We start from the raw sequence: 27,345 nt of genomic DNA, 5'->3' as shown, positions 1-27,345 counted from the left end.
CCTCTCTTTCCTGTGGAAAAACATTTTCATCTGCTTCTCTACCATAAAACATGGCAATAAAATGTTCATCCTCTCCAGAAGTCACTAACTGCTCTTCCAACATGCTGCTTTAAATGAATTTCAGCAGATTCCAGGATCTCCAGCTATTCCAAAGTTAAACACATAGGGCAATTTCTCCTTCATTTTATGAAAAGTGTGTAAACTTGGGAGAAAAAAAAAAGTAATCATATTCCTAACTTGCTTAGCAGCTGTAGGCAAAAAAGGCTAATATGTCATAATTTATATGTGGAGAGATTGCAGGGGGTTAGTAGCCATGTCTGGTGCTATTGAGGCTTCCCACTGAGAGCTGCACTGCAAAGTGGCAGCTGACTGAAAACACTGCTATTTTCAACAGTTCAAAAAATGTAAATGTGTCAGTGGCTGGTCAAACAAGCTTCCACACTGGTGATTTATTGAAATCTCTCACATTAGTGAGTTGTATGAATCACTCCTGGGCTGAAAAAAACCCCTGTGCACAGGTTTATAATGGATTCAGGGGCTGAATCAGTCTTGCTGGCTCCAGAGTCCTGTCAGAAGGTAATTTTGGGCAGCCTCAATTAGACAAAGATAATTCCTACGCGTGGGATTCGCTGAGGTGCACAGAGCTGAAAGTAAATATGCTTTTCCACGAAGCCTTGGAAGGGCAGAAGGGAGGAAAATAAACTCATCTCTCTCAGCAAATGAGGGGAATTCAGTGAATCAGATCTGCAACCACCATTTCTGTTCATTAACAAAGGAAAACTGGGGCTAGTGGAGGCATCCCTGAGTAGATTTTCCTGCAGCTATGATAACAAAAACATGAAGATATGTTGGGCTTTCAGAGCTTGTGGCAGATTTGGGAAGGGTTACAGCCAGAAACAGAAGAATTTGACTATAAAAGTGAACTAGAGAACCATCCTCATGCCTGAAACACAAAGAAGACAAACATCTGGGCAAATCCACATGAAAATTTACCTGCAACCACTGTGACTGGTCATTGTGGCCGGAGGTCCAGGCATTGACTTTGCCTTGCTTGTCCAGCCGGGCTTTCCTGGGCTCCCAGGCAAACATGTCCATGTTGAGGGTACGGAAAACGCTGGAGGCAGTGATCTGGAAGTCCTGGATGTGTCCTGATTTCATCCCCAGGGGCTCAGAGCAACCTGGAACAGCAGGGCAAGATCAGTGGCACTACCTGCTTGTCTCTGTCAGGGGTTTAGGCTTTCTGTTATGGCAGAGAAAACCTGCAATGCTTGAAGAAAAAGATGTAATCAAGACTATTGTTGAAGACGCTTGAAAACAAATAAATGAAAAATAGTCAATTCAAGGCACTTTGCTTCAACAATTGCTCGGGTGAGTCAAAATCGACATAGAGAATTCAACATATTTTACTCTGGCATAAATTTATGATGCAAAACAAAATGAAAAGATGACTTTTGTCTGTGCTTTTCTTATTTTTATTTTCCTCTCCCGCAGGAAAATATTGTTTCCCCTGTTCTGTTTGATTTTCCTTCTGCTTTTATGCCACCTCACATACACCATGTGTTTGCTTACTGAACAAACATTATTTTTTCTTAAAAGGACTGCTGCAGTGAAATGTTAAAAAGCACTGAGTTCTTTTACACTTTTGAATAATTTGACATCTAGGTAAAAATCCAGAAAGCCCAAAATCCCATTGAAGGAGGGAGAGTCCACAGAAAAACAATTGTGGAGGGAGGACAGTAGGAGGATATCACTTAGGAGAAATCCGTAGTTAATGGCTTATTTGTTTGTGGACATCCCACACCGTTGAGTTATTTTGCTGTAGGAAAGATAGATCTTGGGCTTCTCCCTTCTCTGTTCAGCGTGAAAAAAGATAAAAATAAAAATTGATAAGTGGCTCTGTGTTCCTCTGCCTTGCTGCTGTGTGCTGGGAATGTGGAAGGCACATTTGGATGCAGAAGAGGGAGGAAACAAGATGAGGCAGCACACTGAAACAAAAGGACTGGAAACCAGGGAAGGCAGATGAACTGCATGGTTCTAACATTTTAACAAAGAAATCAGAAAAAGAAAGGCAAATGGCTGAGAGAGAGAAGGATGCTGAGAGGGCAGGAAAGGTGGATGTATGGCTGGAGGGGTGGAGTGACACTTGATAATTGGGGTAAAGTGAAAGATGGAAAAGATGGAGATGGGGGAAAAAAATAGGCTATTTTCTCATTTCCTTTCTGTCCCAGCAGTCAAAAACCTGCATATGTGCAGTTATATTACTACCAACATGATCTTTAATGCAGTATCTACTGTATTTAAAATTTGAATATTGACATGCTTCATGTTAAATTAAAAACAACAAAAACAAACAAAACAAACCGAAACAAACAAATCAAAAGCCAAGACAAAACAGAGTTAACTTTTGAAAAAAAAACTCAAAAAACAGTCTTAGATAATTGATTTTCAGTGCACAAATGGAAATGGCACAGCCTTGTCTGTAGAACAGACTCATTCAAAAACACAACAAAACAATTTTCCTGAGAGTGGGAGGAAGAAGTTGATAATAGAAATAAGAGAGACTAATCTGCTGCTTTGGAGAGGGACTTTGCTTATTATTAAATTCTGAAGTATCACTCTAAGATCACAAGGACTGTCAGCAAGAACGTTTCATCCGAGGAATGCTAAGGAGGCTCCTGTCACAAAACCATGGGTTGTCAAAGCTGTGATTCAGTGCTGGCCCAATCCATCAAAACCAGTTCTATCTTTTCTGAGTATTATTATTGATTTATGAAGCAACAGCTGTGCCTGCCTGTGTGCCTGTGCATGCGTGCATGAATTAATGGGATTTTACACTCGCCTGCCTTCTCTGTGGCCCCAAAGGGGGTGGGAAGACAGTTGCTGAAGGTAGCGGGAGAAAGTGAGAAGAACAGTGAGGATCTGAAGAGGCAAACGTGATGCACACAGGTGTCAGGATGTCTTGGTGCTGTGTCACAGAGAGCAGCAGCTTCCCAGCCCCTGCCACAGGAGATTGTGGCTGGATGACAGAGCTGTAACCCCCAGCACAAAGGATGGGGTCATCAAACCAGCACAGGGCTTTGTGTCATCCCTCAGAGGTGTGTGCTTACCACAATGCTTATATGTCCCTGAAACATATCCTCTTCACTGCACTGTACCTTTAAATTTGCTTTCCAATGTCCCTGTGAGAGGATTCAATTTCCATTTTTCAATTTTGAAATCTGTTGAAGTCGGAGATAGCTGGTGCAGACACATGGCTACGCCCAGTGGAGCATCTCAGGCTGGAATGTCTGAGATGCTTTGGATACCTCCAATCTGTGATAAATTATGCCTGATACCTCTGTATGTTTAAATCTAACCAGGTATAACTTTGCAGGTCCTATTTGGTCTAGCTCGATGGAAGAGGAGAACAGAAATAACGAGAAAGAGTGGGGATTAGCACCTGAAAATTGGAGGAATAAATACGAAGGTTTTTCTCTGTTGACTCTACAGAGGGCAGAACCTCTTACTCTTCAGTCTGCGTCCATGCTATGCCCCTCATCTTCCTCTACCTTTGAAAAAGCTTAAACCCTCAAAGGAAATATTCAATATCCAATATAACAAAGGCAAACCCACAAAAGGATCTGCCTGCAACAGTCATGATGAATCTTGTCTCAGACAAAAATTTGTTAGTGGCAAAAGCAGCATATGTCACTTATTTGAGGGCAATGGTGATTTTGTTTTGATTCATACCGTGTTTTGGGGTTTTTTTTCCTAAAAATTGCGAGATTTTAATTTTTTTTCATATTTTTGAATCATAGAATGGTTCATGTTGAGAGGGATCTTAAGATCATCTAGCTGCAAATCTAATTCCAACCCCTTTGCCATGGGCAGGGACACTTTTTATTAAACCTTGATGCTTTAAAGCCCCAACCTGGCCTATAAATAACAAGTATAGAATTCCTTTCCAGATTACACAGTTCTGAGGACAAATGAGGAAAGGCTAACCTATCTTTAACTGCAGGTGTGATAAAGTCCCCCTGTGTGTCAGTTTTGTGTGAATGGTGCCTACAGGGAGAGTTAGTTAGGCCTCAGGTTTTAGCTTTTATATTTTTTTGTGCTGCTTTAGTGTGTGGGTCTGGGCTTCACATGAGGGGATGGGGAGCTCTGTGCACAGAGCAGGGAGACAAAACAATTCCTGCTCCAGCTGGGCACCAAGGACAAATGATCCCAATCCCAGCCCAGGAGCACAAACCCCGTGGGCTGCAGAGAGAAAAACAAGAAGGATGGGACTGCAGGGGCTGCAGCTGGGGTTGGACACTGAACTGCAATGTGCACATGGAGCAGAGCTGAGCCCAGGGAGACACCCCGGCAGCGCTCGTGCATTTTGGGACCATTTGGGTTCATCCTGGGTTCATTTTGGGACCATTTGGGTTCATCTTGGGTTCATTTCAGGACCATTTGGGTTCATCTTGGGTTCATTTTGGGACCATTTTGGTTCAAGTTGGGTTCATCTTGGGTGCAGCCCTGGCTGGGCTCTTGTGCTGCCCAAGGTGGGTCAATTGAAGAGATCCCTTTAATAAATCCCTGCTTTATCCTTCAGCTGCATCTAACCTCTTTTCTAGGCCTGCCTTCACAAGGCATCATTAGCATCCAGAAATAGTTACCAGGGAGCAGCATGCCTGAAGGAGATGAAAATTGCACACTCAGGATCTTTCTCTGAGTGAGTCCCACAGGGATGTGTAGGTTCTGGGGGCCAACATCCCTCTGCAGGAGCTGAGAAACCCCAAACACCAAGAGCTGGCTGAATTGGTGCACAGGAACCAACAAACACGACTGTAAGCAGCACACTGCAGGGGCTGCCTGCAGGAAGGCAGATGCAAGAGTGAGTTCCATGAGTAAGTGACACTGTTGTGTGAGCTGCTGTTAACAGCCACACACAACTGATCTGCTGTTAAAAACAATTAATGATGATGCTGCTATTAATAACAGCTTAATGAATAAAGGCATTCTAATAAGCAGTAGCTGTGATCTGCTTCTCCCCTCACATCAATACTCTGTGAAGGGAAGGAAGGGCAGGACACAAAGATGTGCAAAACACAAGCAAGGCATGAACACAGGGCCATGAAAATTAATGCCTAATTTATTGATGGTTGGCTCCACTAGCATTGATCCTGGTTTTCAATGAGATCTGACTGTGGGTCCTGGTAAGTAAAGCTATTTGTGAGACTAAAGCAGATTGCATTGAACATTTTGCTGGAGTTTGTCCTAAGAAGGAGTTAGCCTTTATGATGATGCAATGCTGCAAGTCTCCCTCTGTTTATTACTCACTCTCCTCTCTCACCAGGGCATGTCAGAAAAGGCAAGCACCTCAAAGGGCCTTTCCACCCAAGGCAGACCACCTGGAATTAAGAGTGAATTAGTCTGTGTAATTACACCTTTCCTTCAGTAAGGTTGAAATTGCTCTGCTGAGCCTCAGCTGTTCACATGTTTAAGAAATGATGACCTTGACACTGTTAGGAGACCACTGAAATGAATTCACTTCACTAGCTTTTACAGTTCTTTGAGCAAAACAATTCCTAGTCATTCTGGCAAGGACTTACTCTAAATTGTGGTTCCAGAAGTGGAAGAGATAAAAAAAAAATCTAATAGAACAAAAGAGCTAAACAGGATTTCTATTTACTCTTAAACCTATCTATATTAGAAAAGGGCTACACTGAGATTAATGCATTAACTTTTCATTTCTGGATCTGGTTTTGACTGAGAATTGTTTAACTCCAGCTGTTTTGATGTATCACTCATGAACTGGATGACTATTGTTAGTAAAGAGGCAGCCACAAAAATCACTCCTAAGTGAATCAGTGGAGTGCTCCCACCAGTAAAAAGGTTTATCCCTTGGAAAAGGATAAAACATTTACATGCTTTTTTTGAATTTGTAAGGGAGCACAGTTCTTGAGGAAAGTGGCTAGAGGTCAGGCTTTACATTTCAGAGCTTTAATAAGAATCTGAAGAAGGTTTATATTGGGTCCACTTTTTCATTTCTTTTTTGCTACAACATGCTATCCCTGCTTCTGCTAAACCCAGAAAACAATTCCAAACTGAAATCTTGATTAAAGCAGCCCAACCAAGTTGTATCTTATTGGAGTGGTCCTTGACACCAGAGGAAGCAGGCTTATCCCTCTGAGGATGTCACATAGCACAGGGGTGGTGTCACCCCACAGCCAGGAGAAATTACCCAAGTCAGGTGTGACAATTGTTGCTGCCAAGGGTCCCCAGCAGCTCTGGGGCTCAGGAACAATTTTCAGGCCTTGGGTGATCTCAGAGCTCTTCTCCAGGCTCATCGATTCTGTGAAAGCTGTGACCAACTGGAGATTAACCCACACAGGAAAAGAATTATGAAGTGTTAATGGGTTAATACCACACAGCCTTATTGGGACACATTCCTGCCCCACTGCAAGTGCCCATCATCACTCAGCCAAGTGTTGCACTGCTGAGGCCACACCTTGAGTGCTGTGTCCAGTTCTGTCCCCCAAATTTAGGAAGGACGTTGGGACAAGCACATCCAGAGGAGGGCAACGAGGCTGGAGAGGGGCTTGGAACACAAACCCTGTGAGGAACAACTGAGGGAGCTGGGGGTGCTCAGCCTGGAGAAAAGGAGACTCAGAGGTGACCTTACCACTCTCTACAATTTCCTGAAATGTGGTTGGAGTCATGTGGGGGCTGGGCTCTTTCTCCAGGCAGCACTGACAGAACCAGAAGACACAGTCCTAAGCTGTGCCAAGAGAAATATAGGTTGGATATTAAGAAAAAGTTTTTTTACAGAAATGGTGAAAAAGGTTTTTACAGGAAGGGTGATAAAGTTCTGGAGTGGTCTGTCTGATGAGGTGGTGGAGTCACCATCCCTGGATGGGTTTAAAAAAGCCTGGATGTGGCACTGGGTGCCATGGTTTAGTTGAGGTGTTGGGGCTGGGTTGGACTCAATGATCTTGAAAGTCTCTTCCAACCTGGTGATTTTGTGATTCTCTGAGCTTTAAAGCTAGATAAAGAGGATGAAAGAAGCTAGACAAACTCAGGCTGGCCAAGCGCATCTCGCAGCGGGGACAAAATGCGCGCGGTCGGGAGCGGCTGGAGGGGATGGAGGGCTGTGGAGGTCCCACCTGTGAGCTCGCAGCCCAGCAGCTCCATCCTGAGGGTGCAGTGCCTCCTGCACACCTGGGGGTACAGCCGGATGTACTGGGCCTTGATGGGCGGCGTGAAGGAGTTGGCGTACGGCGTGTTGTTGTCCACGTTCCCACGGAACACCTGCGGGGAAGCAACGTTTGCAACAACAACAAAAAAAAATGTGTCAGGAGGATCCCTAGAGTCCCAGTGAGCTCCTGTGTGTCAAAAGCGCCTGAATTGCTCTGTCTGTGAGAGGTTTTCCTCAAATTGTAGCTGGTTTAGCTCTGCCAGGGCCCGACACAAGTTTCCCCAGCAGAATGTCCTGCTGTGCCGTATTGTGATGGGTTTGCCACCTGGGCCAAACCAAGGTCTCTGTCTTGTCACTCCCAGAAACTGAAGCTCCTAATGCAACTAGATTATGCCTTCTTCTCTTGATTAATGTATGAAATAGTCACAGCTCAATTAAGCCTGCAATTATTTGCTCTGATTGGCGTTTATTTTTTCCCCGCTGGTTCAAAAACCTGATCCAGCTCCCACTGAAATGCACTGTAACCCTCCCTTGATCACAGAGGGGAAGAGTTAAACCCATCAGCATTTTTCTATTCACCCTTCACTCTAACCAGACATCCCTCTGCTGTGTTTCTCCCCTTCATTATGCTCCTCTTCACACAACATCTTAATTTCCTAATAGAGAAACTACATCTGATGCTGCACAGTGCCTGAGTTCCATGCAAACTTACACAGTAAAGTTTTTTTTTTCCTGCTCTGTGTGCACAGCTCCATCAAAAATAAGTGGTAACTATAAACTGTAAACACACGCACCCCGCTGGATGATACTGTTTGTGCAGCACAGAGATTAGCATTGATGAATGGGCTCTGTGTTTCCAAGGGTTAAAGCTAATCTGCCAATGCAATAAAATTAAACTGAAAACAGAGCAATGAGTAATTACTGGTAAACTAATTAATATGAAAATCAGTTAAGTGTAATAAACAGGATTATTCTAGCTTGGGGAAATAGTATTTATGCAACCATCAATTAAAGTATAAGAAATTCTTAGCAGGGAGAAAATGCAAATTTGTAGACTTTTTTTTTCTCCCACAGAAAAATAATAACAGTGAAACCTATATCATACTGCCAGGCAATTAGGCTTAAATACCAGAGACATCTCATACTTCTGAAGGCAGCTAAACCATGAGATGCATTCAGTAACAGATGACTTTATCTTACCATGTCTTCTTTTGTGCCTTTTACTTTGTACATTGTCCATGACTTCCCATCATTACTGTAGGCAATTTTGTAAGATTTTACATATTCTGGACTTCCAATCCTCTTGGCACCTTGGGTTATAACTCCAGTGACTCGCATCTTCTTCTGGAGATTTATCTGAAATAACAGCACACTGTTAAGGTGATGGACACAATCCTTGATTCCTTTAATTTTTTTTTTCCTAAATGAGAGGAAAAACCACATAAGTGTAGCATTTAAATGACTGTTTTTGTACTTGCATTAATTCTTTTATCTTTCATGAATTTCATGTGCAAAATGTATAAAACAAATGAAAGAAAATATTGAACCAAAAGCTCGACTATGCTTATTTCTTGTATGTGTGTGCATATATTATGGATATACAGAATATTACTGGGATATTGCTTAATTTTGGCATATAGGGTTGCTCCTCCATATTTCCTGCCTGAAAGGGAAATGAAACAGGGTCATAATTTACCAAAAGCTATATCTTCTGTTCTGTTAGAAGCCAATTTCCAATACCATACAAAAGATCCTTAAGTTAGCATCAAGTAAAACTTCCATGTGAAACTAAAACTACATGGAAGTTCTGACAGTGAAGAAATTTGACTTTTCCTTGATGCTCACTGAAAATTCATAAACCTAGTGATCAAGGCTAAGATGCTAATCCTAAAGCAGTCAATACCAAAATATCAACCAGTGGATGTGAACACTCCTCGTGTGCTTGTGTGAGCTGAACACAACTCCTTGAAGTACAAAATGAAGGTTGGTTCAGAGTGAACAAATTCAACATTACTCCAGCAGCCTTAACTCTGCCTCCTTTACTCACCTGTGGCGTGGCAACCCTGGCAACTCAGGGTGTGATATTCAAACCCAACAGTGTCAGGCAGTCTGTGGCAGCTGCACTCCCTCCCTCTCAGCTGAAACCTGTGACTTTTGCACCAAATGAAGCTCAGCAAAGAGCTGCCACACCATGAGAGCTGTGTGAAGGTGCAGGCAGATGTGCAGTGCAAAGAGATGAGTGGAAATACTGGAGAGCAAACAAGTGGGACAGGGTAAATAACACATTACACTGCATTAGCACTTGTCTCCTCAAAATGAGTTTTATCTTTGCTCCCTGGTGGCTGGAGCTGATCCAGTGCAGTCCCCACTGTTCAGAGCAGCAGTCCCAGCACAGGTATGGGAGGACTCAGAGGCAGATCTGCTGTCCAAATACTTTAATTGCTTTATTGTTTACATTGTGCCCTGAAGACTTTCTCCCCCTTGGTAATAAAATCTAACCTCTGTGAAGGATGTAAGATGATCAGGCTTTTGGTGTTTTAAAATCTCTCTGTGTACACAGTAGGAAATCTCTGGTTTCTTTGTCCAAACTGTAGAATTTTGTGTTTTATTCTGGGATTTTCTTTTCTTTCAATGACTCTACCTATTTCTCGGCTACTTTTTTTTTGAATAGTTGGCTTTTGGTATAGTTTTACCATAGTTCTCCCTATAAGAAATTATTAAACATCCACACACATTCAGATTAACAATGTGTGTTTTTACAAGGTTTAGACCCATTGAGAGAGGAGAAGCCTCCTACAAAACCACCAGATTTTTTTGCAGGATTTTCCACATACACCAGGAAAGCTCAGGAATATTTGAAGCTCCAGTGGGGAGAATGGACTCACAACAGGAATTCAGACAGGTATAAATTAAAAGAGATTCATTACTTTTTTCAGCCTTGGAAAACTTCTTTTCCCCAGTTTCTGGTCCCCCAGAGGGGAAAACAAAATTACATAAATATGTTATATTTGTAAAAGGACAGCTCCAGAGACTACTATTAGTCCCATAACTACATTAAAAATGTAGCTAACATGGAATAATATCCAGTTAAAGATTTATGTAAGTCTCTTATGAGTAGTTCATTCTCTGTGTGGAATTTCAAAATATTAATTAACAGGCAAGTAAACCAATTTTCCATGTATTTACAAAATTGCTAATAATGAAGTGAATACCATCTGCAAAACTAAATTAGAAAGCACAGGGAAACAGAAACCAGATTGATTATTTGCTGTCTGGTAGCATCTTCACATTTCACTGCATGGGAAAAGGAATGTATAACGCAACACCAAACAAATTTTGTTTGATCCAGTGATGCAAATAACTAATATTTTTTCAGCTTAATTACCAATTTTTTTATTTCCAGGTAATAATTTTTGGGGTTTTGGATGAGAATTTATGGGGATTTTATTTCCCTGTTTACTCTCAAAGAATAATTTCTAATGAAACCATGGCATTAACCACTGGATGTCCTATTCCCATTTGCAGTATCTTTCCTTTTAGAGGACTTCTTCATCAGTGCCCATCCTTTGAGTCACAAACTGAGCTTTATTTTTAAGCAGTATTGAACTCGATACAACATAAGAAATAAAGCCAGGCTGCCTTGTTTTCCAAGCTCTACACATCCTGTCAACGTTTGCAGAAAAATCCCAGTGAAGTGGGAAAAAAGAAATGCTTTCAAATGCCCATGGCTTGCTTATACAGAAATCCCTACTGGGCTAATGCCATGCTTTTCAGTGAATATAGATGCATCAGGAATTAATTTTCCCTTTGTACCTTTGGGTTCTTTAATGTGTTTTAAATTTTTCAAATTCAACCTCAGCAAAAATGGAAAATGCTGCAACTTTAGCAATGGCTGTAGCAAAGCAGGGTCCAAAAATCTTTCCTATTTCATATACTTCAGTAGGAAGCTCTGAAGAAATGGGAGCTACATCCTTCAGCAACAAAACCTTTTTCTGTGGCAATTGTAAGGGAAAAAAAAAGCTCAGGAATGTCTGCTTTCTGGATTAAGATCCAGGAGAGAAAATTGTACATTTTAATTACATGTGTGATGTTTTAAAACAAAGAGGTGAAAGTCACCAGGATAGGAACAAAGGAATACTATATATTTTTTAAAAAAGGTTATGCATTCACTTCTTAAGGATCCCTTATCATTACCTAGATGAACTGGAAAAAAGCAATGATGAAAGAAGATCAATAGTGTTTTGAGAGATTTATTTCAGTAATTTCAGTAATAAGGCATGGTAACGGCCTTGCAAGAAGAAGATGCATGCACAGACATTTGAAGAGTCTACTTACAAAGAGGAAGAGAGAAAAGAGAGAAAGAGAGAAAGAAAAGAAAGGAAGAAAGGAAGAAAGGAAGAAAGAAAGAAAGAAAGAAAGAGAGAAAAAGAAAGAAGGAAAGAAGGAAAGAAGGAAAGAAAGAAGGAAAGAAAGAAAGAAAGAAAGAAAGAGAAAGAAAGAAAGAAAGAAAGAAAGAAAGAAAGAAAGAAAGAAAGAAAGAAAGAAAGAAAGAAAGAAAGAAAGAAAGAAAGAAAGAAAGAAAGAAAGAAAGAAAGAAAGAAAGAAAGAAAGAAAGAAAGAGAAAGAAGGGATCAGTTTTGCCATTTAACATTTACCATTTCAATTTCTTTTAAGAGCAATGGATTCAGACATGACACTTGATCTCTGCTCAAGAGCCTGCATTCAGCACCACCTCAGAGGGGTCTCCTGCATCCTGTGACTCCCAAATGATTTGACTCATCCAGGATATGCCAGGGATTTGGCTGCAGTCCGAGCACACCCTGTGCCCTAAAACCTTATGGCATAAAGAACTTTAGAAACTCAGATAAGGTTCTGCTTGACACCTGCAGGCTGTGGAATCTGCTCTGATGGCCTTTGCATGTCAATGAGGAGGATTTCTGGGACTGGAATGAGTGATGAACATGGAGTTGCTCACATAAAACTGTGTGTAAAATGAAGCCAGTAGTCAGACACCAATGCGTTTAAATCTGACTGTACAAGAACTGGATTATGCCACACACAGGGTGGATGGTACAAAGTCACTGTGCTGGTGTGGAGGAAAGCACAAGGACAGCACAGGCATGGAGTCAGCTCAGTTTATGTGAGTTCAGGGACTGTGGCAAGAAACACCACCTCAGGTCCTCTGCTGGGTAAAAAACTGCACATTGAATTCATCCATGTAGCCAAAACAAATCAAATAAAATCACTTGAGGCAGATACCCTCTGGAGCAGTGTATGACCGAGAACTGGGGAATAAAATAAACTCCTTTAGTGTAAGAAGTCCCTGAAATTCCTTCTAATCTTGTTTGTTTTAACCACCAAAATCCTTCCAGCTCCGTGATTACACAGACCACTCTGATGGTCACAGCAGGTTACAGAGTCATGGCCTTTCTCCACAGGAGGGGAAAAAGGGACCAGAGTGCTGTGCTCATTGCTGTCAGCACTGGTCCTGTAGGAGTGATTATCTATTAAACAATTTTCACTAATCCTTTGGACTCTAGTTATTCACTCACATCTGTGTGGGGATGCTAAATTGTTGTTTACACCGAGGAAGACATACCCAATCTAGATTTTACTGGAACCTGGACAAAAATCCATATTGCAAAGAAAATAAGTGACAAAGACTTTTTCTCTAAGAGAAAGTGGTGATATGAACAAGGTAATTTTAAGAATTCCTGTTGATTGTACAGTGCACCAATTTCAGAGGCAATTCAGAACCAGTCCTGCAAATCTGCATGGTGTGTGTGCAGCTCCACTGGTAGCTGTGAGTTAATGTAGGAGCTTGCTTTTCATAAACAAGTCCAAAGGGCTCCACAAAACAAAGGCCATCAGTAACTTCTCAGCATGGTTTACAAACCTCAGAACCATAGGAAAAAAAGAAGATTAAATTCAGAATCATAATGTGTGAATGTAACAGAACAGCAGGGACTGGGACAGCTCCAGTGGAAGGTGTTCATCTTCCTCTTACAATTTATGATCAAATGCTAGCATATTCACTTGCAGAAGCTATAAAATGTGCAAAAAGATAAAAAAACCCACCCATCTGCATCCACCTTATCTACATTATTGCAGGCAGGAGAGGAGAAGAGGGATGAGAAGACAGAGTGACTTCAGGAAGACCCCTATGTGATGCTCCTGGACAGAATCCATAACCATATTCCCCTCATTTGTTATCTCACTGTTAGCAATAACACCAGTAACATTTCCTGCAGAACAGCCCTGCCTGAAGTGTTCCTGAAGAGCAAGCTTTCCAGAAATGCTCAAATTAAAGCCTATATGAAACCTTGAGTCATTGAATCCTTAAATGTAGTTTTAGATTCATAGGCAGAAATGCATTTTATGGAGAACAAAGGTGTTTACTTGTTTCAGTTATGAGATGGAATAGTGTTGTCATAAATAATTCTTCATCTTTTCTAGCACAAAGTAAATATATCTTTACTGCTACTCACCATTACTCACATAAAAACAGGGTTGAATAAGAGATCAAGGTTATACTGGCATTAAAAGATTTATTACAGCAACCCTTCCCTGCTGATCTCATCAGGTTTTGAAGGATTGAAATTTAATTTTTTTTGTCTCTTCTCTTTTTTTTTTTCCCAAAGTCATGATTCTGACAGAGCTAGATAGAAAGCACCCAGACAAACATCTTCTGATGAAAAATGGGGATACTTGCCAATAGAAATGTTTTTTAATAAACTCAGGAAATGAACAACCTGACACAAGCCGCTCAATACTGGGGAAAGTCAGCGAGTCTGAAAGCTCCTTCCCGTGCCTCCTTTTCAGTCTCCAAGACTGTTTCCTCCAGTCTGAACAGGACAAACTGCTGTTTCACCCTGGTGCCACAGCAGCTGCAGAGCTGGGCTGGTGATGAGGAGCAGGAAGGGCACAGCAGGTCAGTCACTATTAACTTCCCCTTGCAAAGCCTCGCTGGCACCTGCACACAAGGTGCTCATCTGTCTTGCCTGTCTGTGGCTTTTTGATACTCTCCTAATCAGCACTGTCAGCAGAGCTCCCCTGGATTTAGTTCAGGGCATTAATGCAGTCAGCACAGTGGCAGTGATGTGTGTTTTAAGCAGCACACAGCGAGGATATGCAGTGATTTATCCACAGCAGCACTGCTGCTGACATGCTGGAAGGGGGTCTGCCCCACAGAGAAAAACATGTTTTATTGAAAAATATTGACACGATAGTGTAAATTGTTGTCTTGTAATAGGCTAGGAGAACAAATGTTGGTTACAGATTGCTTTGGAATTTATAAATTCCCAGCGTGGTTGTGGGATTGCACCTTGAGGACAGACCAATTAAAGGTTCAACAACTCAGGTTGTTTCTGATCCCAGCCCATTTTGTTTCACTTATGTGGATGCAGGCCCAGCAAAGCACCCTCATATCTTTTCTATTACATCCTCTGCAAACTCATCCTCCTGCTGTTTCCAGTTTATCACACCTAAGGGTAAAAACAAACACCTCTCAGGACTTCCCTCTACCCACCTGCATCTCAGCCTCAGCCAACCCTCTAAAAACAACTCACCACCTTTGCCATCCTCAGTGGGACTTATTCATGTACCTGCTTTAAATTACAATCAGAGATGCAAATTGGACCACTAATTTAATTTGCCTCTCTGTGAAGAGATCAAAATATAGGTTAGATCCTACTTGTATGCAAAACATAAATACAAGGATTGTTTGGCCCATGTAATGCTAATGTGGGGGAACATATGTTATGAGAATTATCAAAAAGCACCTACTTCATTTGGCTTTTGTTGAGAACTTTCAGTTTATGCCTCAGAGAGTTTACATAATTAGACAGACTAAAAAACTTGCTTAGTCTGTTCCTTCTTATTATTAAGTCATTATTTTAGTCCCAAAGGTAGTTGTTATGAATGCCATTAACAGGGTTATATGAATTATTCAAACACTGGCATCTTTAGACTGCCATCTCAAGAAGGGGCCAATAATCAATCTCATATTGTTCAGAGGTTTTTGACCTGCAAAATATCATCTTATTTGTGAAGTATTGATCAAATGAGTATTAGCTATCTGAAACTGACTGTTACCTAAGAAACACCAAGGTCATTTATTGCTATTATTAGTTTCTTCATATGCTTTGAACTTATGAAAACTCTTCCTGCCTTTGGAATGTTAATGGATCTCAGAAAGAACTTCCCCACAATGTCTGGAAGACATCCTGAAGAATCAGCCTAAGAATATATAAATAAAAATGCCAGTGAAAATATCTGCATGTATTTCCCCTTGTAAAAGAGCTTTGATCAACAGCTCGTAGATCTAGAAGATGTGATGTCAGACTCAGGTCAAAACCACATACTTTTCTTTTCATCCTACATGAAAACAGTGTTCCTTAGGGAAAAGAAGGGAATTCAAAAAGGTGCAATATTAAAATCACTGTGAAAATACACTCAGAGAAATTTCTGGTTGCGAAATAACTTCAGACATTGAGAGGTATTTTTCTCTCACACACTTTGCATCTGTTTTTATGGCACTTTGGCAGGTGCACTCTGGTGAAAACTCTGAAGAAAATTATGATCTTCTCTTGAGCTCCCAGAAGGACAACAGGGAAAAATTCCCACTCTGGCTTCAGTGGGTTTTCTCTAGATCCTATGCATGTTCACAGACCAAGAAGTCATGGAATGCTAGAGTTTCAAGGTTTGAAAAGACATCCAATGCACTGATGAAAGGAGTGTTAACCATCTGAAACCTGAGAATTTTCAGGAGATCACACTTCCCTGACCCTGTAAGATCCCATTGCACATTCCCAGAATTAACTTATCTAGTGATGACAGTGCTATCAAATGGTGCACAACCTGTATTAAAATATGTATCTTTATCCCCTTTCTTCATGGTCAAGGTAATTGTAATGAATCTTTGGAGATAACCTCTTAGTTGCTGGTTTTGTGGGGAGAGAGGCCAAGGTTTGGGATGGACACAAGGGGAGTGAAGGGATAGTGAAGCACACAGGGGGCAGATGGCTGTGTGACTGATGAAAAGACTGCACCACTCAAATGATTTCACAGCCCACAGATGCTATTACAGAACACAGAAAGTTGGCTCAAATTATTAATATCTCCTGAACCCTAAGAAATTGGCTATTTGTGGCATCCTGACAATCATACTGATTAAATATTTTTTATTATCTTTCGAAATTAGGACTCAAAAGTAAAAAAAAAGTTCCCATAGAAATGTTAAAAGTTACCCTTTGGTGAGATTTTCCCTATTCATTTTATGGTTTTCCTCAAAATATTTTTCCTTTTACCAAAATTTTCAGGCAAAATATTAGTTTAAAAAAAACCCTAAACATTGCTTGGTTTTGCGATAGACAATCTTTGAAAAGCCTCATTGAGACAGTCAAGGCTTCAACAATGTCTTTTTATGTTAATCAGTCATGGAAGAAGAAGGGTCTAAGAGTGCAAGAGTAAAATATGCTCCCAATTTTCAGTTCACAGGATTAGTGTGTGGCTTAAATTGGGAGGTCTTTGAGATGACAAACACATGCCACCTTCTCCAGGGGAGGTCAAGGAGGGCGAGTTGACTTCAGCCCTTGTTGACTGTGGCAGTTCTCATGGTGCTGGTGACTTTCTGTGCTTCCAACAGCCTGGACTGCTGTGGGGCCCTGGAAACTGAGGTGAGATAAACTTGGACTCAGAAATGGGTGAGCAGCACGCCCAGAGGATTGCAGTCAGTGTCATGGGTCTGGTTGGAGACGTGCCAATGCTGGTGTCCCCCAAGGTTCAATACTGGGGTAAAGAATTGTTTAATTTGTTCCTCAGTGTTTGGATGAGGGGTGCTCAGCAGTTCACTGACTGGGAAGAGAGGCCAAAACCCCTGAGGGGCTGTGAAGCCCTTCCAAGGGACTTTGACAGGTTGCAGAATTAGGCAGGGAAGAAATGTCTGTAGCTTAATAAGGGGAATTCAGGTCCTGCACCTGGTCAGGAACAGCTCCAGGCAGCAGCACAGGCTGGAGGGGATCTGCTGGGGTGGCTCTGTGAGGAAGGACCTGGAGGTTCTGGTGGGCAATGAGCTGTCCCTGACCAGCAGAGTGTCCTGGGGGCAAGGAAGGTCCATGGGGTTTGGGGGGACATTGGGAAGAGCATTGCCAGCAGGTCAGGGAGGCCCTTCTGCCCAGCCCTGTGAGGGCACATGTGGAGTGCAGTGTCCATCTGCTGCTCAGGACAGGAGAACAGGGAGCTGCTGGAGCAGGTCCAAGTTATTCAGGGCCTGGAGCATCCCAGGAAGGGCTGAGGGAGCTGGGGCTGCTCAGCCTGGAGAGGAGCCCCAGCTGAGAGGGCCCTCAACCCTGGCTGGCCCTGTGTGTTCCTGTCTGTCCCTGTGTCCCCCTGTCTGTCCTGTCTGTCCCTGTCTGTCCATCTCCCTGTGTGTCCCTGTCTGTAGCTGTCTGACCCTGTGTCCCCCTGTCTGTCCCTGTGTTCCCCTGTCTGTCCCTGTGTACCCCTGTCTGTCTCACTGTGTCCCAGTCTGTCTGTCTGTCCCCCTGTCTGTCTGTCCCTGTCTGTCCATCTGTCCCTGTGTCCCCTGTTTGTCCCTGTCTCTCATCTCTCCCTGTATCCCCCTGTCTGTCCCTGTCTCTCTGTCCCTTTGTGTCAGGTGTGTCCCTGTCTTTCCCTGTGTCCCCCTGTCTGTCCCTGTTTGTCCCTGTACATCCCTGTCTGTCCCTGTGTCTTTGTCTGTCCCAGTCTGTCCCAGTCTGTCTCTGTCTGTCCCTGTGTCCCCCTGTCTGTCCCTGTGTCCCCCTGTCTGTCCCTGGGTGTCCCAGTCTGTCTCTGTGTCCCTGTCTGTCCCTGTGTCCCCCTGTCTGTCCCTGTCTGTCCCTGTGTGCCTGTCCCTGTGTCCCTGTCTGTCCCTGTGTCCCCCTGTCTGTCCCCCTGTCTGTCCTTGTTTGTCCCTGTCCATCCCTGTCTTTCCCTGTTTTTCCCTGTCTGTCTCAATCTGTCTCTGTCTGTCCCCATGTCCCCTGTTTGTCCCTGTCTGTCTGTCCCTGTGTCCTCCTCTCTGAATCTGTGTGTCCCTGTGTCCCTGTCTGTCCCTGTCTGTCTGTCCCAGTCCGTCCCTGTGTGAGGGCTCAGGGCAGGCCCAGCTCTGCCCCAGGCCCAGCCATGGCCCTGCAGCCCCGGGCAGGGCCTGATCCCAGCAATTCCCCTCCCGGGGGCAGAGCTGCTCTCCTGGGCACAGCCCCGAGGGGCTCTGGGGTCTCCCCGGCTGGGGACATTCCAGAATGACCTGGGAACAATCCCGTGTGCTCCGGGGTGGCCCTGCTGGAGCGGGGAGGTGGCACCGGGTGACCACCGCGGTCCCTCCCAAGCTGCCCCATCCTGGGATTGTGTACATATGCCTGCATACCACACCAAAAAAAATCTTAATTTCCTGACATGTAGTCTTACTTTATCCGAAACTTTGTTTCCCGAACCTTAGTTTTATTGAAATAACTTGAAACAACACTTTTCTAGAAGTCAAGTCTAGCAGGACGGAGACTGTGGGTGAGGATCATTTGCTTTGCCAGTTTTTAAGAGAGTGTTTAGAAGGTAAAAATTACTCCTTTGACTGTCACACATCAGCATGACATCATCTCACAGATTTGGATGCTGTCCTCCACACAGGGTGACTAGGATACACACACATCATTCCATTATGGATCACCACACAGGTGCTCGGGCTTCTTCCTTATGCAACAAACCACATGGACACACCTTTGTTGCTTTTGGTGTCACCACTTTCTAAGACTTGATTGGTTTTAATATCAGAGTAGCAAATGGAAAAAAACCCCCAAAAACTAATTGGAATGCATAGTGTTGCAGATGCAGGGGATAAAGTGTTTAAAGGTCCTGTTCCTTCAGCCATTCAGCCACATTAGGTGGAGTAAATAAGGAAAGCTGGCATGGGGGCTGACAGAGCATGTTATGGATGGTGTTCATAACAGCATAAAGCCTCAGCTGCCATGAGGATGCTGACTCAAAACTGACTGTTTTGTGCAGCCAGATCCTCAGCCCAATGTTGTTTGGAAGTGTCTGTGCCTGGGATAAAATCGGGATGTGTGATACAAAACGGATACCAAGACATGGGGCACCAGGGAGTCTGTGGATGATTACACTAAGAAATAGGCTCTGAGCTCCCTTGTTTTCTTCTCTGAGTACATAAATTACATTTTTGGCCTGAAAGCTAAATGTTTAGATGCTGAGGGAGGTCTGCAGAGAGCAGACACTGGTATTGAGTTCACTGAAGTCAGTGAATTTATGGCAGACTTTGGCTAGCAGACAACCTCTTCTAATTCCTGCAGATTAAAGGTCCTGTGTGGCATTGTTTTAATTCAACTGCACTTTCCTTCTTAGTTTCTGTTCTCCACAGCCAAGACCTTTCAGGTACTTACTGCCTCTCACCAATATCCTCCAAGGAAATCCTTCTATGATTTTGAGCCATATTTTGAAATATTGACAAAAAAAAAAAAAAAAAAAAAAAAGAACTTTAACAACTTTTTAGCATCCAACTTAGCAGCTTAAGTCTTCCTATGTGGTGCACATCATCATGCATGATGACTGTGAGACTGCACTTCATAAAGTTCACCTGACACTGAGATGAGAGCTACATTAAGTGATATAAAACATTTAAGCTGCAGTGACAGGTATTTTTGGAAGCCTGTACACCAGTGCTCATGAATGAGGAAATGAACTTTGACAAAATGAATGGTTTCACAGATGGCAGTTTGCTTGGAGCTCTCACCAACAGATGTTTGAGTGAATGTTCTGCAAGGCCTCTGTGTATTTTGGGTTTTATCATTTCATTAGCAAACAGCTATCACCTGGTGTGTACTTGCTCTTTGGAAGCTCTTGATGAGGAAGCTGTTAACTTTTTTTCCTTTGCCTTTTTTTTTTTTTTTTTTTTTTTTTTTTTTTTTTTTTTTTTAGGAAAAAAACCCACACAATACTTTGTGGTTTTCTGCTTGGGGATAAGAATGATGGAGCTTAAGGTTTTTTATACAAATAATTTTTGTGTGTTATGATTAGGCTTGTGAGATTCATAGTCACATAGTTAATTATGTCATGGAACTGAAAGTCTCAAAAAGGTGAGGCTGAGCACCAGAGGTGGGATTGAAATCAAACGTGGTGTGGAGACACTTGTGTAAAAAACAAATTAAGCCTCAATCAAAATACAAATTCTACCTAAGAGCAATAATATTGCAATATGTTTTGACCTTTTTATTTTTTTAAGCATTCTCTGTGCTTTTAAAGGAAAAAAGCCTAAATAAATTAAATAAGACAGAGATCAGGGAAATTTTTTGCCCTGACTCTGCTGGGCTAGGTCCCTTTCCATCACAGGTCATCTTTTTCATTAAAAATCTCTGCAGCAAAAGTGTGTAAAAATAGTTTCAAGAAATACAGTGAAGAAATGTTCTCAAAGCTGAACATAGTTATTAAGGAAGCTAAATTAAAAAGGCAAAAAGTAATATTTACAACAGACATGCTGAAATGGTAAATAAACCAAATGTATTTTACTTTGGACTGGAGTACTAATATATTTGAATTGCCAATCAGAGATTGGGCACATTTTCCATCAAAGTGCTGTATTTCTCATTATTGTGTTTCATCAGAATTTTAACACATATTGGCAAAAAAAAATGTTTGGGGAATACATTAGAAAAATTATAGAATTATAGTTCTCTTGCCATATATTCTGAGACTTGTAGCTTTTCCATTTTGAAGTTACAACTTGACTTTCAAAATTGATTCCAAACAGAAAAAAACATATGAAATATAGATGGAAAGGGATAGAGTCTTTGAAGAAGAAGAAACCCCAGATTAAATATTTGGGATAATTTTGTATGCAATAAAAACTAGAGGCAAAAAGCTGAATAATCAGCCTGAACCAACTTTACTTCCCACTTTTGATTCTGCAACCAAAGTGAGCAGTCTGCCTGTTTTGTGGATTAATCCTTCAAACATCCAACTACCACAATAACAAAATAAATATTTGAATATTTAAAAAAAAAAAAAATTGTAAGCTACCAATGTCTCTGGAGAAGGAGTTTAGGCCATTTTAGTGAGAGATAACAGAATATGGTGTTTATTATTCTATTTAGTACCTTACATTTATACACAACAGTCTCCAGCAACAGGTCAGGTGTTCAAACACATCTCCCACATAGTGGCATGCTGCTCAGTAATTAGTGCATTTTCTCAAAATTCTCCGGGTGTAAACTATGCTGGAAACTGCTCTTGGTGCCTGTGGGTTTTACACTTTGTAAAAACAATTTCTGTGTCCAAAAGTCCACAAAATATTTAAAAGTTGTGTATAGGGGAAAATTAATTAGGAAATATGGGGGTGGTTAAAACTGGGAGACCAACCTGGGAGTGGTGAAACTGGGAGAGGAGAAGTGTAAGGAACAGGGATGGATTCCTGGGCTGAAATTCACTGGAGAGAAGTAATATACACAAACTCCTGCTGGCAGTTTGGGGTTTTTTTCATTAGATTGTAGATTTATAGAGGTTTTTTTTTTTTAGCTTGATTTTGGATATGGTAGAGGGATAACAGACACAATAATCCTGCCCATGGCCACATCTATTCTGATTCATACTGCCTTAAAAACCATAACTAACACAGGAATAGAAAAATACAGGTGCAAGGAATGAGCAGAAATGAAGTGAAATCAGAATAAAACAAATGAACATTTTTTAAAACCGTAAATGCAAAAGGACAGAAGGGGAAAGAGAAACCACTGTTTAAAAAAAAAAAAAAGGTTTACAAAAAAGACTCATTACTGGAACAGTCAGTGTGAGCATTTTGGTTATACTTCAGGACCAATTAATGAAGAATAGATGTATGTGATTTTTTTTTTTTTTGTCATTGTATTTCCAAACCATAAAAGTTAATATCACTAATAAAGTGCTAAGCAGTACACAGGTGTTATTTTATCACAGCCAACCTGAGAGGAGAAACAGAGGTCAGGAGAACTTTAAAAGGCAGATATGACTTACTCAGGCTATAATTTGCTTCTAAAAACATGGTCAGTGACCCTTTAAATCACAAGCCAATTACAAGCATTGTAGTGCCATTACTAATTACATGCTGGGAGTGTAAATTTAAAATGGCAATTTCAATTTTCAGTTCATTGGGAGAATGCAGGAAAATGAAATTGCATACTAATTAGTTCATGTGTATCAGACACCTGAAAGATTACAGAAAAAAAAAACTTCTGCACTCATTACAAGTGAGTTATAAGCAGAACACTCAAACCTTTTATTTGCCAGGCTGCATATAAATAAAGAAATTAAGTGACAAAGAAAATTGATAATGATGGAACAAGGCAAAAATAGCTACAGGCCTGTACATAATCATACTTTGAGGGACTTTGCCCATTATGCACGGCTTCCTTTAGAATTTATCTAGCATTAGAAGCTACAAGAGGGGAACAGGAGATTGCTTTAGGTTCAACCACGCTAAATGTTAATTTGCATGTCCTAAAAAATGGATTTTCTGGTTTTGTAGCTTTACACTGAATCTCTGCCAAACACTCACACTGTTTTTCAGTGCCTTCTTCTGGACCAGATCCTTCATCATTCAGAGGAGCATGGAAAAGGTTCAACATGCAGGCTGCTCCCAGTAGGGTCTGGGAGAAGCTGGTGACACAGCAGAGTAAAAACCCAGGTAGAGAGTTTGACATCTTTTCTCCTATAAGCCAGAAATTTAGCCCAAAATCTGACTTTTTCAACCCTCCAGAAACATTTATGGAGCAACTCCCTGAGCATTACAGAACCTGTGCAGAAATAAGACATGGGATTTCTGCTTCTCCTCTCATCAAACTGTTCCACCATACAAGGGTCAGACAGTGTTTCTTAAAGCTTATTTCATGGTTGAAGAACAAGACAGTGCTCTGATGTAAAGAAGTACTGTGAATAAAGTGTGAGTCCAGGGATGTCTCCACCTTGCCAGATCTAAAAAGATCTGTACATTCTGCAGTACACCTTCCTTCCACCTATCATCTCCCTAAAAAAAGTTTCAGATTTTCTGGTTCCAGATGTTTTCAGGAAAGGAAAAAGGAAAGAAGGAAATCCTCTCAAGGCCTCTGCTCTGAAACTGCAAAGAATCTTTTTGATTTTGCTCTGAACTGAAAAAAAGAGGATTAAAATATAGCACTTGGCAAGTTTTGTGAAAACTATAGACTAAAGTTTATTTTGCAAGAAAAATGAGAAGAAAATAAGAGAATGTTTAAAACACATTAATTGTATGATATAAGCTTCTTAAAAGTCCTTACACCCACCCCATGGCTATCAAAATTACAGAATAACCTGTAAGGGACTGGAATAACCTCCAAAACTCCAAAAAAAAGGACAAATTCTTCAGACCTGTTGGCATGGGCTGAGATTTTAGACACATTTTCTCCACTGGCCCAAGGATGTTCATTGCATGTAAGAGCAGAGGGAAGACTTCCCAGGGAACAAAGTCCAAGGGAGCCTGGCAGCTGCCCCCACAGTGCCAAGCACAAATGTGGAAGCATGAGACCATAAAATATCCCCATCCAGTTCTTCTCCTCAAAAACACATGTCTAGGGGGCCAGTGCTAAATGATTTTGAAATCTTTCTCCAGCTCATTCAATATAGCCTATACTCTAACACAGCCCAAAATCTGACTTTTTCATTATGCATTAAAATTACATTAGCTTTCTACTCCCATGGAAATAATTCTGCTCATGTCCCCCTCCATGATCCTTTCCAGTTCTTTTCAATGTATAAATTTTACAGACTTCCTAACCCCTCTGATCTTTATGGAGGAAAACTGACTTACGACACAGTCAAGGGCCTTTGTGTTTTCACTCTGCAATAAATAACAAGCAGTAACACCAGTTTTTGTTTTTCAGAGGTGACAAAATCCAGCACTCCCACTGCACCAGTTTCAGAAAACTTCATCAAACAGTGCTTTGTGACTGTTCTCTATACAAGAAAAATGAGCAGGTAATTGTGTATGCTTCCCCCCCCGCAGATATGTAGGAGCCTCTCAATAAAATTAAAGATGGTAGTCAGGGCAAAAACATTGATTGTGAACAAATAACAATTTCATGAACACCAAGGTAGCCTCAAGAAGAGTGTGTCTGACACAGATGAGGGCATTATGGACAGTTCAACTTAAATACTCACAGATAAGATGCTCAAATACCCTGTTTTGCTAAATCTTGCAGTGGGTTCACTGGAAGGGAAGCATCCTCCTCACACTGACCATGAGGATCAGTGCAGAAAGTTTTCACATGTCTAACTCACTAACCTTTATTAACCAACAGCTGAAATTGCCAAAGCTATGCCCAATTCATATATTAGAAAACACCATCCAAGCAAAGAGCTACAGCAGCCACTAGATAATTGTCTTCATTAAAACATTGCTACAGGACTTCATACTCACTGCTTTTACTGAAGTAATTTTTTGGCCACAGAGAAATCCAGTACACGGTGAGGGCACTGCCATTTGAATCACTCTAGCAATACCATGCTTGAATGGGATGAGAAACAGTGTATTTTCAGCCCCATGGATTTGTCTGAACTAACAGCTGTTTCAACCTTAATTAAAGCAGTTCTTGTTAAGTACTAATTTTAAGTACTAATTTTTAAGTACTCCTTCCTGTAGTACTTAACCTGTGTGCCCCGAGCAGCTCAGCAAAGAGGACCAGCTCTTCCAGCATGCTCTGGCACTGCCAAAACCACACTTCAAGCACCTTTAGCACGTGTTAGGATATTTTCTATAGAGATAAAGAGATAAAGCTGTGGTGTGCTTCTAAGGAGCTGTCCACCAAATACAACATATGTGGAAAGCACCTTTTTTGAAAGGAGCCTGCATAAATCTGCTTCCACTGTTTAGAAGCCACAATGGAGCATATGCCCAGGGTTTTTTTTAATTAAAGAAAAAAAAAAGGGGGGGCTTGTGCATTTGTAAAGTCAAGATTATCACTGTTTTGCAACTAAACATTCCCTTTTAGCCTTGGCTATGTCTCTGACAGTGACTAAGAATCTAGCTGTTCATTAACCACTTGTCTTCATCAGTTTCTTAAGTGACACTGGCAATTGAATCAAGGGTATTTTTTTTCCTCCTCAGCTCCATCTGTTACCTGAATCCATGGCCATCTGTCATTTTCTGCAGCAGTCCAGGCATTCACAAGACCTTTCTTATTAAGCCGTGCGTAGTAGGGGTACCACTTCTGGAGTCCAAAGAGAGCTCGGTGAGTGGAGGATGCAGTGATTTGTTGGTTTGACACAATCCCTCCTTCTATCCCTAGTGGGCCAGAGCACCCTGCAAAATGGAAAAAAACCAGAAAGAATAAAAAATTTGACTGAACTGATCAACTGTTCTGAGTCCCAAGTCGCTGTAATTGCAGTAGCATACAAATAGATCCAGAATATCATGCCAAATCTAGCTTAGAAGAAATTCAAGGTACTTGACTATATCACCTGTTTGTAGAAATTAAAAAAAATTACAAAAATATTGCTTGCAAATGACTATTCTCATTATACAAGTAATGAAATGGATTAAACTTTCAAGTTCTTTTAGCTTGTTCTAGCTGAAGACTCATGAGTTTGGATTTTATGGATACAATGAAGAAAAGAATCCTCAAATTCAAATATTGAAATGACTGTTACCAGTAAATTTAAAATCCTGTAATTACTACAAAGTTCTATATTTCTCTCTTCCCTCAAAGTTCAGCATTTAACCAAAGTGCTACAAATTGTTATTTCAGTTATCACTAGAAATATGAAAATAGACATAAGTTATCAATCAGTTACATTAAAAATATTTAAAGGTTTATCCATTTAATCAGTAAGCCTCAAAGCATGTATTTAACTGAAGTGCTCCCATGTTCATAATGTTATGCATGGCATTCATCATTAATTTATTCACCAGAAATACTTGTAGACCTAATCTTTTTTAAAAATCAAGATATTTCTTTATACATTGTTTTTTTGAAGCCACTCCATTTGGGCACAGGAACAAAAGCATTCAGCTATTGTGAGCAATCCACAAATGTAAATTGAGAAAATTATGAAAATTCATTATATACAAACAATTGGCAGTTTATCTACTATTCAACACCCAGCTGAGTATCTGAGATTTTCCTTTCCTCAGTTCTGATGCAGAATCTGGAGAAAAGGCAATCACAGGAATTATTCTGGCAGCCAGTGTTACTCTGTGGCCCAAAAGACCTTCTGCTTTGCAGGTCAGCTGCACTTTGGCAATTTTGAGCACCACAGGGCAGATGTTTACTTACATTTCAGGTTTTCTCAGAAACCTGGCAGAGTTTCACCTCAAGCAGTACCCAAAAAATGAACTCTGAAATCGTACTGTTACGAAATCCATACACCACGTGGGCAGAAAGTCACAAATAATTTAATTCCTCATTAATTTAAAGGTGCAGAGAAGAAAAAGTGACCAGGGCAATTTGCTCCTCTCAGCCAGGAGATGGTGCAGGGTAGTGCAGTCCCCAGGTGTGGGGTGGTGATGGAGACAAAGATAAACTGAACTGAAGTGTTAAGCTGTTTATAGTGATGGACAAGCCCATGCTTGTGCTCTGCAAAGGTAAAGCAAAGCTCCCATGCAGGTGGCCTTCAGGGAGTGTCTCTTCTTAAAAACCTTAAAAACTTCCAGGAGTCCATGAAATCCTGGCCCCATTCAAATTTGTGCCCAGCTTGCACCACGTCGTGATTTCACACAGGTTTTTACCAGCCTATCGGTTTCTGGCCCCATGTTGGGCCCCACTGTAGGCTCCCCTGATGGGGAAAGCCCTCCTAGAGCAGTTCTGTGCCAGGAAAGAGAGATGCACTGGGCTTTTTTGGTCTTTTTGTTGTTTATTGTTATCTTATCAAAACTTCAGCAGCCCATCTGCACCAGAGTTTGTGCGCAGGAAAAGCACCCCAAAATGGCCCCAGATGTACAGTTTCAAGGTCTTTTAAAGTTGTTTCATGCAATTAACTCTCAAAACACACTTTATTCCACTTATCTACCAATAACTCATCCCTTGTCTGTCCATGTATCCTAAAACTGCGGCTTTCCTTGACCAATCACCCTATGCCACCAGCACTGCAGAAAATGGAGTAGATGAAGAAGAAAAAGAAGCCTGGGACAACACCTGATGTCCTTCATC

General features: G+C 41.4%; 1 protein-coding gene and 1 long non-coding RNA gene across 6 annotated transcripts in view; one reads left to right on the top strand and one right to left on the bottom strand.

The window, feature by feature from the left end:
• The window catches only part of EDIL3 (EGF like repeats and discoidin domains 3), a 233,797-nt gene that overhangs the window by 48,498 nt on the left and 157,954 nt on the right, over nucleotides 1-27,345 (bottom strand). Inside the window, exons 6-9 of the mRNA XM_064404372.1 lie at nucleotides 25,318-25,499; nucleotides 8,366-8,521; nucleotides 7,134-7,278; nucleotides 994-1,178 (exon numbers count right to left, since the gene is read on the bottom strand). Of these exons, the coding sequence (XP_064260442.1) occupies nucleotides 994-1,178; nucleotides 7,134-7,278; nucleotides 8,366-8,521; nucleotides 25,318-25,499 (668 nt within the window). The remainder of the gene's footprint in view (nucleotides 1-993; nucleotides 1,179-7,133; nucleotides 7,279-8,365; nucleotides 8,522-25,317; nucleotides 25,500-27,345) is intronic.
• On the top strand, nucleotides 16,642-25,548 carry LOC135290451 (uncharacterized). 5 transcript variants are annotated; one of them, XR_010353220.1, is made up of 4 exons: nucleotides 16,642-16,842; nucleotides 22,755-22,871; nucleotides 24,082-24,175; nucleotides 25,305-25,548. It is a non-coding gene; the product is annotated as an uncharacterized LOC135290451 (long non-coding RNA). The 5 variants fall into 5 exon arrangements; XR_010353219.1 differs by lacking the exon at nucleotides 16,642-16,842 and adding an exon at nucleotides 17,330-17,417; XR_010353216.1 differs by lacking the exon at nucleotides 16,642-16,842 and adding an exon at nucleotides 18,467-18,712.

This window comes from Passer domesticus, chromosome Z, assembly GCF_036417665.1.
Source record: "Passer domesticus isolate bPasDom1 chromosome Z, bPasDom1.hap1, whole genome shotgun sequence".
NCBI classification, from domain to species: domain Eukaryota; kingdom Metazoa; phylum Chordata; class Aves; order Passeriformes; family Passeridae; genus Passer; species Passer domesticus.
Note: the sequence above shows the minus strand (reverse complement) of the source record. Positions and strands in the feature narration are given on the sequence as shown.